Below are 15450 nucleotides of genomic sequence, written 5' to 3' on the forward strand. Positions count from 1 at the left end.
ATTAAATTACATGAGATTATATAAATAATGGTATGTAAAGAAAGCCCCTTTTGTCCTGAAAAAAACAATATATAATTTGTATGGGAACAGTAAATGAGAGAGCGGAAAATTACAGCTAAACACAAACACCACAAAAGTGTCAAAAAGATGCCTGGTCGCAAATGTACAACATCGCAAAAAAAGTCCGGTCCTTAAGGGGTTAAGGTAATGCTGACTTTGGTCTCTCTAGCACTGCGGCATGTTCCCTTTCTTCTACACTCACAACATACAGCGTTTCTCCGTCCCAGACTATATACCAGGAATTTCTGCCTGCTAGTAAGAAGGTAAGGAGACAAGTGGACCAGCGAGTGCTAGGGGACAGTCCTTAGAAAGCATGGAGTGAGAGCATCATTAGATGCATTTATGCCATGCTCAGGGTGCTGTCTGCATAGTATGCCCTTAGTTGGCCAGCTGCATGATTGGCATGCAGCCTGACATGCATTCATGCCTTTTAATTCTTTGGGCAGACATGTCCTCTTTTTGGGCATGTTCGCCCCCTTTGACAGGTTACGTGATTTGTGTCAGTGGCACACCCTTTTACTGTGCCCAATGACTGCCTGCTTGACTGGACACTGCTGTTATGGGATATGGATTTACTTGAAAGAAGAAAACATAAATTAGAGGGAGATTAGCATAGGGTATGTGTTTTCTTATAGCTGCTGTTTTCTTTCTCTCCAGCACCATCTCCATCAGATACATGACGCTTGGGAGGTATGGTTGTTTTAGTGTTTTTGGTCGATACCATTCTGTAATTAGGCCCATCATAATTGTCAGCACCAGGCCCACTGGGCTCTTAATCTGGCCCTGCCCTGTCAGTTCATCCAAACTGGTTTTAACTAACTAAACCAAACCATTTCGCAATGCACAAGACTAATGCAAATACATGCTGGGCATATTTTCCTTGTAATGGAAACATATTACATGTTGAGTTTGCATATATCAGGCTACCAGAAAAGCTATTAGAAAATAACTTTCTCTAAATTGTGACACATGTTCTTTTTATTCATCATGTAGTATGAATAGTGGTTTAGACTGTATACGATTATACATACATTATACAAATTATATATAAGTTTATATTTAGCACAATAATAGGAATTGGGGAAAATTAACAAGTGAGTTATTTCAGTATGAAAATGTTTTGCCAATGCTCCAGAATGGCATTTTCTATGAGATTAAATCTACAAAAAACACATTTTAATTGGCAGAAATACTCTAATTGTTAATCCATAATCCAATTACATGTAAAACAGTTAACACCTGCTTTAAACTTCATCTCTTGTCCAAGTGATAAAATTATGTCATATTAATCCAAGGTTCAGATAAAATTCGAGTTGAAATTTAATAGAATGTCATATGTTCACTCCCACAACTCTTTTATAGTTCGAGAATATTCATTTCCACTTAAAATTAAATCCTTTCACATTAGAACAGCATGATTCTCATTTGGATCCTGTCCTTTACTGCCCTTTTGGGGAACGTCTATGGTAAGGTCCAAGCTATGTATAATAGTTATAATATTTTTTTTAATGCTTATTATATTTAATGTTTCTTCCTTTATATTTTCATAACTTTCAGGCTGCGGCGTTCCAGACATTAATCCAGTTATTTCTGGATATGCCAGAATTGTGAATGGTGAGAATGCTGTTTCTGGGTCCTGGCCATGGCAGGTGTCCCTGCAGGTACAGAATATATACTGTTGCATATTTATACACATGCAAACTAAAACACAGCATATTTGAAAAAAAAAAATCATGCGATTACTAAACCTTTATAATCTATCCAAGTTTGACAAAGAATCACAACAAATGAATGACACCTTGCACAAAAACCACGAGGACGTGGTTTTTTATGACATTAAAAAATGTAATATCTATGATAATCCATTATTTTTGTATCTCTCTATAAATGTTTTTGATTAATATATATATATATATAATATTTGTAGTCGGGGCAATATAGCCATATACATAAATCTAGCATATAATAACCATAACATCAATGAGTTGGAACCAGTCGGTTGTGGTGTGCCGGAACCGACAAAGCAGTAGGCCTGTAATAAAAGTGGGCAAAAATAAAATACCATAAGACATAATACGGTAACCAACTTCTTTCTTTATTTAGATAAGTCTGCTTGTCTTAATTCTTTAACGGGATTAGGTATGTAGAGTGTGTAAGCTGAGGATTTCCAGCGTCCCATTGTCTTGATAATGTGCGTGGGTATGTGATTAGCAGATGCTTTAGATGCTGCCCCGATTCGGAAAGAATGACCTGAGAAATGATTGGGGTTTAGGCCGAGCCTAGTCAATAGTAGGCGTACATAAAGCATAAACTTTCTTGTAGTCAGAATGTTACCATGTAGTTCGAGCAAAGGTTGTAAAGGTTGTTTGTGGAGTGAAAGAAGATAAGCGTCAAAACTTGTACAGGGCACCATTTATTATGAGTAGGATACAAGGGGATTTTAATAGTATGTCCTATGGTGCTGGTTTTTGATTGTTTTAAAATTAGTAGGTAATGGTCGTTATGTTTTTGCAAGTCCATAGTTCTTAGGTAGTCGGGGGTTGTAATGGTCTTAGTCGTGAATTTGTTGGGTCGGAGGAACCCATAAAAGGCTAAATATATAGCTGTCTTTATTACGGTATTAGTTATGGGCTCGAAAGGAGAAGAATCTAATAAATTGATTAGTGAATGGAATATGTTGTTGTCTATGGTTAGTCTTTGTGAGGGGACATGTGCGTCTTAATTTGATATGAGGACAGGAAACCTGTAGCGTTGGGTTGTTGGATAAGGATGTGGTGTTGAATGCCAGTAAGGTACAGTTTTATAGTGTTAAATGATAGTTTAAGGTTGATGTGGCAAAAGGAAGTGAAACCCAATATTGATTCTAATGTGAACATGTCGTGGATGTGGAATTCAATGATGAATTTCTTGAATACGTGAAAAGCCCTATCGTATGTGTTTCTAGTGTTTACTGAAAGTGCGAGGTGAGAAATGTGACGTGTGTGATCTAACAAAGCTTTTAATCCATTATCATGTCTTGGAAAAGTGGGGCAAGAGTTGCCAGTCTGGAGGCGGTGGGTAGTGTTGTGAAGAAATCCTGATAACGAAATCTTGACAAGTGATCAGCACCGGTGTTTGTGCACCCGGAACGTGAATACATGTGATAAAGAATTGACAGGTGGCCGCTACCCATGTGAGTTATCTTAGGAGTCTCATAATTACCAAGGATGCTGACCGGCCTTTATTGACAATATGGCATGTAGCCATATTATCCGAGTAGCATCTAAACGTGTGACCGGACCAATGCCGCCGCCACCACGATTGGATACAGTTCAAATAAAGCTGAGGTCTCTGTGAATTTGGGTAGTGATTTGACCTCGGTCGGCCATGGTCCCCAAAGCCATAGATCTCCCCAGATGGCTGCAAAACCTGTGTTTGCTGCAGCATCTGTCCACAGTGTAGGTGAAGTGTCAGAGTGGGGTGTTATAAACATGGCTCGCCCGTTCCAAGAGGTGAGAAAAACTCCCCACATACGTAAATCAGAGGTTGCGTGGTCGTCTAATGTGATACTTGAAGTGTCTGAGGTGAATTTTGGAAATAGGGATAGTAGATGTGAAATAAAAGATCTGCCCTAGGGAATGATCCTCATTGCAAAGTTGAGCGATCCCAGCAGTGATTGCAGTTCTTTCTTGGTGCAACACCCTTGCCGTAGGTAGTGTTTGATGCTTGCCAGGGTATGCTCAATTTTGTCCTGAGGGAGGCTACCCTGCATGTGTACAGTGTCTAGTTGTATCCCCAAAAATTGCATGTTGGTGTCGGGCCCCAATGTCTTGTGTGGGGAAACTGGGATAGTGAGGGATTCAAACAAAGCCAACATGTGTTTCAAACTACTTGGGGGGAGTGTGTTGTTTTCAATCATGAGGAAATCATCTAGATAGTGAATAACCGAAGGACATTTACACACATTAAGTAATAACCAACACAAAGCCTCTGCAAATGTGTCAAAAATACGTGGGCTGCTTTTGGAGCCAAAAGTGAGACAGGTGAAGAAATAATATAACCCTTGCCATTTAATGCCGTGAAGGTGCCAAAGGGAAGGGTGCATGGGAAGTAACTTGAAGGCATTTACTACATCCGTTTTACTTAACCATGACCCTGTGCCTGCTTTAATGATAGCACCTATGGCATGGTCGATAGTGGCGTAATGTAGTGAAAATTCTTCAGACGGTATGAGTGAATTTAGGCTGGGGACCGTGGAAGAATAGGGTGCAGATAAATCAATGATCAGTCTAGGTTTGAGTGAGTTTTTCCCCGTGACAATCCCAATGGGATTGGTTCTCCAAGATGTGAAAGGTGGTGAAAGAAATGGGTTCAACAAGAACCCTTGGTTCACTTCAGTCATGATAAGTTTGTGTACCAACTGTGGGTCATCTAATGTGGATAGTAGGTTGTCACATTCCAGTGTGCCTGTAGGTAAATGTATCAACCCGGTGTGAAATCCCTCAGTCAGTCCTGTTATAAGATAGTCACTGAAATGTCGTGACGAGTGTAGTTGTAGAAAAGTGGTGAATAAGCTGAGGTTCACACACGTGAGATATGGTTTAGGAAATGCTTTATTTGGGCACATTGTCTTGGAATGGGCCCTGAAACATTGTGAACATACATGCATTAACCTGCAAGAGCTAAAACCACAATTGCCCGCGTTAAAATTATTGCAAACTTGGGATTTGCCTTAAAAGACAATATCCCTGCCCAGTTCATCTTTTAATCCTCTAGTACAGTGGCGTACACAAAACCCATGGGGCCCCGGTGCGAAAACTGATCCGTGGGCCCCCCCCCCGCGCGCGCGCTTACTCTGTGCGGGCTGGGGCCGCAACACATGGCGGCGGGCACCTGGTCGCAGGGCTGCGACCCCTGCGACCACGTTATGTACGCCAGTGCATGCATAAACACATACACTTAAAGGACCACTACAGACACCCAGATCACATCAGCTCAATGAAGTGGTCTGGGTGCCAGGTCTCTCTAGTTTTAACCCTGCAGCTGAAAACATAGCAGTTTCAGAGAAACTGCTATGTTTCACTGAGGGTTAATCCAGCCTCTAGAGGCTGTCTCATTGACAGCCGCTAGAGGATTTTCTGCATTTCTCACTGTGAAAATCACAGTGAGAAGACGCTGAACGTCCATAGGAAAGCATTGAGTAATGCTTTCCTATGGGCGGTTTGAATGCGCGCGTGGCTCTTGCCACGCATGCGCATTCGGAGCTGAGAGGCGGATCGGGGCGGAGAGATCCCCAGCGCCAAGGGAGTCCGGCGCTGGAGAAAGGTAAGTGCTTAAGACACACACGCACACATTAACTGACAGACACACACTCAGTGACAAACATACATACACACTCACTAACAGACACACACTCTAACACTAACACGCACACTCCAACACACACTCTAATACTAACACACACACACACTCTAACACTAAGACAAACACTCTAACACTTACACACACACACTCTAACACACTCACACACACACACACTCACTAACATACACTCACACACTAACACACACTCACTAACATACACTCACACACACACACACTAACACACACTCACACACACTCACTAACATACACTCACACACTAACACACACTCACACTAACACACTCACACACACTCACACTAACATACACTCACACTAACATACACTCACACTAACACACACACACACTAACGAACATACACTAACACACTCACACACTAACACACACTCACTAACATACACTCACACACACACTCACTAACATACACTCACACACACACTAACTAACATACACTCACTAACATACACTCACTAACATACACTCACTAACATACACTCACACTAACACACACTCACACTAACACACACTCACACTAACACACACTCACACTAACACACACTCACACTAACACACACTCACTAACACACACTCACTAACACACACTCACTAACATATACTCACTAACACACACTCACACTAACACACACTCACACTAACACACACTCACACTAACACACTCACACTAACACACACTCACACTAACACACACTCACACTAACACACACTCACACTAACACACACTCACTAACATACACTCTCACACACACACGTTTTTTTTTTTTTTCTATTTAATCCCCCCAGCCTCCTTACCTGTGGGAGAGCTGAGGGGATTCCCTGGGGTCCAGTGGTGTCACCCGGCGGGCAGTCAGGCTGGCGGGCGCGCGAGGGAGCACTCTCCCCTGAGTGCTCCCTCTTCAGCTCCCTCGCGCGCCGCGTACTGATGCCGGAGCCGGAAGATGACTTCATCTTCCGGCTCCGGTTTCAGTGCGGTGCGCGAGGGAGCTGAAGAGGGAGCACTCAGGGGAGAGTGCTCCTTCGCGCGCCCGCCAGCCTGACTGCCCGCCGGGTGTAAGCAGGGCCAGCCTCGGGGGGCCCGGAGGTGGCCGGCTCCTGGGCCCCCCAGGAGAAGAGGCTGGCCCAGTGAGTACATACCTGGGTCGCAGGGCGGCCGGGCCCGGTCGCAGCCGCGACCCCTGCGACCCCGGTATGTACGCCACTGCTCTAGTAGGTCTTTGGAGGTTAGAAGCTGGTTGGTTTTGTTCAATTTCAGCCAAATTCGGGCAGAAATTGGTGCTATGTGTTGCTGATGCGCACACTGCACAAGTTGGGGGTCTGAGGCCAGAAAAGTGCCTGCAGAATAGCTCCTTGTCCAATTTATTCCAATTTATGCTCAAATTGAACTGAGCCAGAGCCGCAGCCACCTTTGCAGAGAAGGAACGGTGGTAATCGCAAAAGGCGGTACCACCGTATTTGTGCCCCAGATCCACCATCTTGTGCATGTATGCATCCGGGTAAACTGAGCAGTATACATCTCTATAAATCCCAAACCCCAGTACGAATTCAGGGATGGTAAATTTTTTATTCAGCCGGGGGTCTCTAGCCCTTAGTACTACAGAAATATCCCCATATGCAAAGGTCCTGTTCTCTAGGACATCCTGGGAGGCACTGAGCAATGAGACCAGGTTAACGTCCTTGCCTTCCAGAATGTCCTTTTTAAGGTGAGATGGGACCATATGCGAGGGATCAATTGATTCTATAACTGCAGTAGATTCAAAGGTATTACCGGGCATGATGACTTCTCTTATGGCATCCATTGGCACAATAAGTGACAGGCTGGATAAATTGGAGGCCGGTGGTGCTAATCAGTCCACTACCTATTGGTAGTGGACTGATTAGCACCACCGGCCTCCAATTTATCCAGCCTGTCACTTATTGTGCCAATGGATGCCATAAGAGAAGTCATCAATTTCATGGCATCCATTGGCACAATAAGTGACAGGCTGGATAAATTGGAGGCCGGTGGTGCTAATCAGTCCACTACCAATAGTATTGGTAGTGGACTGATTAGCACCACCGGCCTCCAATTTATCCAGCCTGTCACTTATTGTGCCAATGGATGCCATAAGAGAAGTCATCATGGCATGGAAAGCTGGTAATTGAGTCCCACTAGGGCCTTCCCCTGCCTCGGAGTTGTCAGTGGTAGTATTCAGTAATCTAAACAACTCCGCCTTCCTAGCCGTAGATAGGAAAGGGATGCAGCGTCTTCTGAGTTCTGCTGTGAGATGTGGGATGGTCCATGATCTAAGGGATGCAGGGCTATTCACAGCTGTACCAGGAACAGGGGTAGCAGGCCTAGTGGGTGTGCTAGGTAGTAAATGTTCCTCAGGGATATCAGGAGTTTGTGACATAACTGAAATTATAAAAGTGGTATAATCAGTCGTTTGTAATGAATTTGGGTGGGTACTGGTGGGCTAGCTAAATACCAAGCGGTGAAACAATTATGCTTTGTGAGCGTGACAGATGAGTCCCTGCTTGTTGCCAAGCGGCCTGAGAGGGGCACTATCTATGCGTTGGCCCGAGGGGAAGTTGAGGCCACCGAACGTTGTGGCGGGGTGTTGGCCTCTCGGTGTCAATTAAAGCATAAGAAAGAATGGGAGTGACAGGTGAGGCCCTTTCTTTGCAATGGTGCAAGGCGGCTAGCTATGATTTGGCCCGAGGGGCGTAGTACCTCCGAGTATGAGGATGGGGATGTTGGCCTCGCGGGACCACTAGCCTATGGATTAAGACCAGAAGAATTTCCTAATTGGACCACATAACCTAGGACCAGTACCCCTTAAAACATAGAAAGTAATGGGTTCTGGCATAGTACCTGATATGTGAGTCAGGCCGAGCTGTCAATGAAGAGGTAAACAGTGACTGTAATAGTATCGAGTTTTTGACCTGTGGGCATAAGATGATATATAAACTTCTGAATGTAAGGTAGTAGTTTGGCCAGATCGTGGGCCCTAAAAACCAGAACCTACCCGACACTCTGCAGAGGGGATTTAACCGAGAGAAGGTGACAGCTTCCATGCTTGTAAAAGCTACCGTCCAATGAATAATAACCTAGAAGAGTAAATTACACACTTAACTAATTTCATATATATTGTTGGCCTTCACATGAATCATAATTAAATTCCAACCAACCTAGAAAGTAAATATAATTTATAGGGGTGTCAGAAATCACAAATCCTAGTACGAATCCCTGGTAAGAACCTGTGGGAAAAGGTCAGGAAAATCAGGACACCAATCCAGATTTAAACATTTATATATGTTTTAGTAGAATTTATAAGTGACTGTAATAACGTTTGAGACCAGTAGGGGCAAAATTCCCCTGGAGTACTGGTTGAAATTTGTGCTTATTTCGGAGTAGTTGTAATGAACGAATGAATTAGATAGAGTATTGATACATACGCATGGATACATCTTAATTGTAAATTGAAACCGACCGGAAATGTTATGTATATAACCGAATGATAGTGTTCGTTAGATTAAGTAATATGAAACATCTGTGAGTGGCTAAGGGAATTTAGCCGAATGGCATACTGTATGAAACCAAAAAAGTACCGAACGCTGGTTAAAACGAACGGGGCTCCGCCGTGTAAATCAATAGAGAAAACTACCTCAATAAAGAGATAGAAAGTGTTTCTTCACAGTGCCCAAAAATGTAAAAGCTGCTCAACACTAAAAGTGGAATACCCCTTACCCACAATAAAAAACAAATATACAGAAATAAGGTATACAAATTATACCAAACAAGTGGAGCGCTCTAAACAGTAGAGGGGTTTACTCACCCCTTTGGTACAGTGACAGTCTTGAAAAACTTGAATGTACATATAAAAGGAAACAAAAACAAGAAAAACAAAGATATAGTGTAGATGTTCTAAAAATGGATAATTGGTAGTAAGTAATGACTGAAACCACTCACATGGACAGGAGCCTATATGGTATTGGTTCCATAAAAGGATCATTTATGCTTTTAGGGCATCAACACACCCCTTTATCCCAGGTAGTGTCCCTCCAAGAGTAAACAACAAGAAGAAAAGCAGAAAAAAAACTGTAGAATTGCACATACTATAATGGTATTTTGAGATATAAATAGTTGTGCTCACCTTCTGCAGAGCCCTGAAATCCCTGCTCTGAGGTTGATAAACAATGTGCTTCTTTAGAGGGGGAATAGCACTCTCCCCAATGGAGTTCCTGATGGCTAGAAAGGACTTTGGACTAAAGTATAAAATAGTAAATAACATTTATTGATAATGCATTAAAAACAAAATAAATGGGTACTTAGAAAGTAAAAAGATCCAATAAAAGTCCAATAAAAAGTCCAGAATAATCAGCTAAACGCGTTTCACTCTATGAGCTTCCGCCGTGTAAAGCTGGGAAGTTTGCAGCGATTTCTTTACGGCGGGCCTAACTTACGTTTTTTTCGCGGTGGCAAAGTAACGATGAGTGGCAACGGGAAGGAGAGCCAGGGAAGCACCGGATCAGGAGACCACGAGGAAACAGGTAATAAAACAATCCAAAATGGCGGTCTGAACCGGAAGTAAACGTTTCAGACTCGCCAGACCAGCAACGGTAAGGTGGGAGTGGATTGGCAGCCCTTTTATAGGGAATTCAAGCCCCTCCCACAACTACAGGCCAAGCCTTCAAATATATATCATCTACCCTATTTTGCTTATATATCACTGCTATAAGAAAAGGATGGGAGCCAGGGGTTAAAGGTGAGAACACAAAGAGGAGCTTAACCCTGGGTATATGAAGTAAAAAGAAAAAGGATGTGAAAGGCCCTGAACAAATGTTAGTAGACAATAAGTAGTAGTGGTAGTAGACATACAATACATTGTTTTACTTTTAATAAATATTAAAAAAGAAGTAAATAAAAGAAAAATACTCAATAATCAAGTGAAAACGTATATTCAAATTTAACGAAAACAAAATAAAGAAATAAAATGGAAAACGGCTCAATGTGGCTCAATGTATCACAATGTAGTTATACAGAAAGATTGCTGCAGGGTGCTGAAAGTCACCATTAACTAAGTAGTGCTCTATACCAGAGAAATATATAATGATGATCAATCTTTTACACTCGAGCCTCTTTTGTTTCATTTAACATTATTTTAACATTTGAAAATATTGTAGTACTAAAGTGTTAGTTTAACTGCTCTGAAGAATAAAGCATGGATTTAAAATTCAGTGCAAAGAATTGCACACAACTATTAATAAACATATAGGGTTTGTTTACAACCTTGGTTGTACAACTACAATAAATTGTTGTAATTCGATTTCAAATGGATTGCAGTTTGTCTGAATTGTGAGCAATCAGCAATTTTTCTAAAATCCCAAACTCCAAAGTGCTATATAGATTAATAAAAAAACAAACTAAGTGGGGGCGGGGCCTGGCAGCCAAGATGGCTGGCAGCATGATCTCGGAGCTCCTGCTACACCGGATCAAAGAGCTGAGATAATGAGCGATCCGACAGCGCTACCGACTCAAGGTGACCAGCAAAGTACACGGGACGACATAAGCCCTATAAGGATACCAACCCGGCACCGGAGCGTCGAAGAAAGGCTGAAACCGGCCATGCGGCCTATACCGGAGCGGGACCTGTGGTCCGGGGGGAGCGGCCGATCCCACGGCCCGGGATGCGCTCACCAGCGAGAAAGCTTAGTAGCCCCACCCCCCCCCCCCCCTATGGACCGGTGGGGGATATCCCGGTCCTCGCCGGGGGCGAATACCCCCATAACCTGGAGAACCCAAGCGACGAAATCCGCAAGCATCCAAGGCCTAACCAAGATGGCGGCTCAGCGGCAGACAAAGACGAGGCATACACTCACCAAGCCGCCGAAGCATATCCCGCAATTCTATGACCAGATCTGTACCTACCTCTGGTCGAAGTTGTGTGCACGGAGACAACTCTTCAGACGGGCAATAAGAGAGGTGGAGGCATGGATCCACCCAGCTACCAGGCGCAGTCTGCGGGACTCTCTCACCCGCGCCTATGGAGCGGCATCTTGAGCGCAATGGAGCTGCCAAACCACAAGGCGGGAAAAGGCGCCATGCTCCCCAGGCAGCAATACTCCTGTTCCTGGGCCCCAAAGCAAGACGCACTGCTGCACGCGACATGCCGATCACGCGGCGAACCCTACCACTGCTAAACGGCAAGGCACTAACCCACACGGGGAAACGTGTGGATCACATCGGGACACCGCTCGCGACACAGCGGGGTTGCTGACCAGAAAACTAGAAAAGCAGAGGACCCATCCACGACCAACCAGGGAAGGAACCAACGGACTCTGGTTACTCAAGGGGACTGGTGCGGTGAGAGTGGGAATAGGGTGACCGGCGCCAGGGTGACTCAGGCTGATGCCACGTTTGTCCCCTGTCACACCTGACAACACAGCCTGGCATGGGATCCGACCGCTAACCGTTGACATTCACTGCTTATATACTCTACCACACAGATGATGCTTATATTCTCAGAGCTGTTTATATGTTGTTTTTATGTTAGGCTCTGCCTCCCGCCATTTGGAGCCTAAACATCAGCTGGATTTCTGCTGTGCTCATTGAAGTACCGCAGGAATACAGATGCTGGGCTATCATGATTATTGCAGAGACATATAGCCTGTTGCTTAATGTTTACCTTTCTGTTTTTATCAAACGCACTTTTTTAACTTGCGTAATAGTTCAAACGTAACTGCTCTCAAGCAAAAGCGAGACCAAGCTCACTGGTTTCCGTGCATGTTCATTATCATATATAGCTGTAACCAAGTATGTTCAGCATCAAGAGTAGCTATGGCCAGACACACTCAGTATCAAGAGTAATTGTTAGCGAGCTCAGTCATTGTCACGTGCATTTGTTACCAGACATACTCATTACCGAGCGTATTTGTTACCAAACATATTGCTTAACAAGAGTATCTGATATTAAGCATACTCATAACCAAGCGTAATTGTCATCAAGCACACTCATTTTCACGCGTATCTGTTACCGAACACATTCACTATCTAGAACAGCTGTCATCAAGCATATTTAATATAGACGCGTAAATGTTGCCAAGCATATTCAACCCTACGCGTATGTGTCACTACGCATCTTCATTCTCACGCGTATCTGTGGCCAAGCATATTCACTATCATTACTACGCGTATTTGTTGTCCAGCATAATCAATATCACGAGTAACGGTTGCTAAGCATATTCAATAGCTAGTGCATGCATTGCCAAGAATGTTTATCATCAAGCGTATATGATATCAATTGTATGCATCATCAAATCCTACCATTACAAAAACAAAATGTGCAGAATTATCTAATGCCCTATATTGTTATACGATGTATGTTTATTCTTGTGCCACCACTGTTGGGGCAGTGCACGAGTTTGTATCATCTTAAGCACAACAAAAATAAAGAATTTAAAAAAAAACAAAAGCAAAACTAAGTGAGGAATGAACAATCCATTTAGTTTTTCATTCCATGAATAGAGTTCCATCCCTGGTGCCCAAAAAAACATGATTGATGGAAAAATTATGATTGCTGGTTAGGGGACAGCCCTGTCACTGCTTTTTTGCTGTCAGAAAACAGTCACTAGTCACAGTAGCAAAAGTAACTGGTCTGGTTGCTGAGTGTCTGGTTGCTAAAAGGTCAAGACAAGGTTGTAAACAAGTCCATAGTATGCTAAAGTCTTAGAGAGTTGAGTGAGTTAAATAAATCAAATGAACTCTAAGAGTAGTTACTAAAAGCTGAAACCTATATTCAATAGACTAAAAGAAATTAATAATACAATGAATACATCCTGGTAAACCAACTATAAGTAATCAATATTTAATTCCTTGAATAAAGGTTCAAACAATGAAAGGTATCTGTGAAATCTACCGTAGAAAAGATCACGGATCTATAGTGCTTACTGTATAATAACTGCTTCATTAGCACAAGATTAAAGGATCACTATAGTGTCAGGAAAACAAACTCGTTTTCCTGACACTATATCATCCTTGGGCGACCTCAACCTCAGGGCCCCCCTCCCTTGGCGCTGAAGGGGTGGAAATCCCTTCAGCAGCTTACCATAATCCAGCGCCAGGCTCCTTCGGTGCTGGTGACCTCTCCTCCCCGCCAACGGCAGCTCCCGAGTGGAGCGAAATACGCATGCGCGGCAAGAGCCACGCGCACTCAAACAGTCCATAAGAAAGCATTTGTCAATGCTTTCCTATGGACGTTCTGCACGTTGGATGCGAATTTCACATCCAATGTCATAGAAGCGCCTCTAGCGGCTGTCAGGAAGACAGCCACTAGAGGTTGGATTAACTCCGCCATGTAAACATAGCAGTTTCTCCTAAACTGCTATGTTTATATATGAAGGGTTAAAACCTGAAGGACCTGGCACCCAGACCACTTCATTGAGCTGAAGTTGTCTGGGTGACTATAATGTCCCTTTAAAACCACTTATATTGTCACACATGTAATGGCCCATCCAAAGACAAAGCTTCCTGCAAAACACTGAATAAATCATCCTCTGATCTTATGAAAAATGGGTGATTCTCTAGGGTGCCAGCCTCGTTGAGTTTTACAGCCCACATCTCGATTTTCGTTAGATTAGAAGCAGGGCCGGATTAACATAGGGGCTGATGGAGCTGCAGCTCCAGGCCCAGGCCCAGGCCCATGGAATAGGCCCATTTAAAAAAAAACAAAATATATATATATATTTTTTTTTTTTTTTACATACTACTCTTAGGTTTGCCACCTGACTGGTATTTTACTTGAACAGCTGGTATTTGAAGCTGACTGGCCATGCCGGTATTGCAGTAATACCGGCAATACAAATGCAGGTTTTTTTTCTCATAATAAATGGAGATTACTCTGCAATACCAGCACCAGCCAGTAGGAGTCACTGTGTGTGGAGAGAGGCAGGGATAGGAAGTTACACAGCATATCCCTGCCTCTCTCTACTACTCACTGATCCGTGGGGGAGCAGCAACACTGCATAGAGTCCAGACAGCAACTCTTCTCACATAAATTGCAAAAACCAAAAAATAAAGTGCGCTGTGCCTTTAAGACCATCAACAATATAAGTGAATAATTTTCACACAAATGTTAAATAATAATAATTTTCAAAAGTTGTATAAAGTGCACTGTGCTTAAACACTACAAATCAACTTAAGTGATATGAATACCACATACATATGCAATATCATAAAAGTGCATTAGTGACAAAAAACATAAGTGCTAAATGAAAGATAAACTCACTTTTAAAAGTTTTGAGGTTGCTTCTGTTAACACTTCAGTGATATACTCAAAGAAAAAAACAGAACAAAAAAACTCATAGGGCAATATGCATAAAACTAAAATACTGAAAATATAGATCAAAAACACTCACAAGAGTAGAGCAATTTAGTCTGCTCTGAACTGTATTAGTATCTCAATATATAGAGGCTTGAGGCTGTGATGGTAGTAAAAATCCTTTATTAGACACTCCAATCATTAAAAGTAGTTGTCTGGCTGTATGTCCTTTTCCTCACCGATGTGGTATAGTCCCAAACAATTCCGTCGGTCCTTTTCAGGCTCTCAGGGCTGCTATCACTCACACTTGTTCCGGGAGGCGGGGCTTACAACCGTTGGACGTAATGACGTCAGAGCGTGATGACGCATTTCGCCGACGTGCTCGGCTTCATCAGATCCGCCCACTAGTCCATCACAGTCTCAATATATATTATAAAATTTTTACTTGTCTTTTGGTACTTTTCAGACCACAGCTCTACAGCTCAGGTAAGTGAGGAATGTGGGGAAAGGCAGCAGGGACACTGAGACACTAGGGGACATATGGAAACACTGAGACACTAGGGGACACAGACACTAGGGGACACATGGGGACACAGACACTAGGGGACACTGGGACACATGGGGACACAGACACTGGGAGACCTGGGAACACTGAGACACATGGGGACGCTGTGAGACATAGGGACATTAGGAGACACTGAGACATTGGGACAC

The 15450-nt window shown here is 43.2% G+C and overlaps 1 protein-coding gene across 1 annotated transcript in view; it reads left to right on the forward strand.

The window, feature by feature from the left end:
* The first annotated feature begins 1472 nt into the window (after positions 1 to 1472).
* Positions 1473 to 15450, forward strand: part of LOC134578382 (chymotrypsinogen A-like) — a 43906-nt gene continuing 29928 nt past the window's right edge. Inside the window, exons 1-2 of the mRNA XM_063437373.1 lie at positions 1473 to 1526; positions 1618 to 1721. Coding sequence (XP_063293443.1) covers positions 1475 to 1526; positions 1618 to 1721 — 156 coding nt within the window. The 5' untranslated portion in view covers positions 1473 to 1474. The remainder of the gene's footprint in view (positions 1527 to 1617; positions 1722 to 15450) is intronic.

This window comes from Pelobates fuscus, chromosome 12 (genome assembly GCF_036172605.1).
Source record: "Pelobates fuscus isolate aPelFus1 chromosome 12, aPelFus1.pri, whole genome shotgun sequence".
In the NCBI taxonomy this organism is placed as follows: domain Eukaryota; kingdom Metazoa; phylum Chordata; class Amphibia; order Anura; family Pelobatidae; genus Pelobates; species Pelobates fuscus.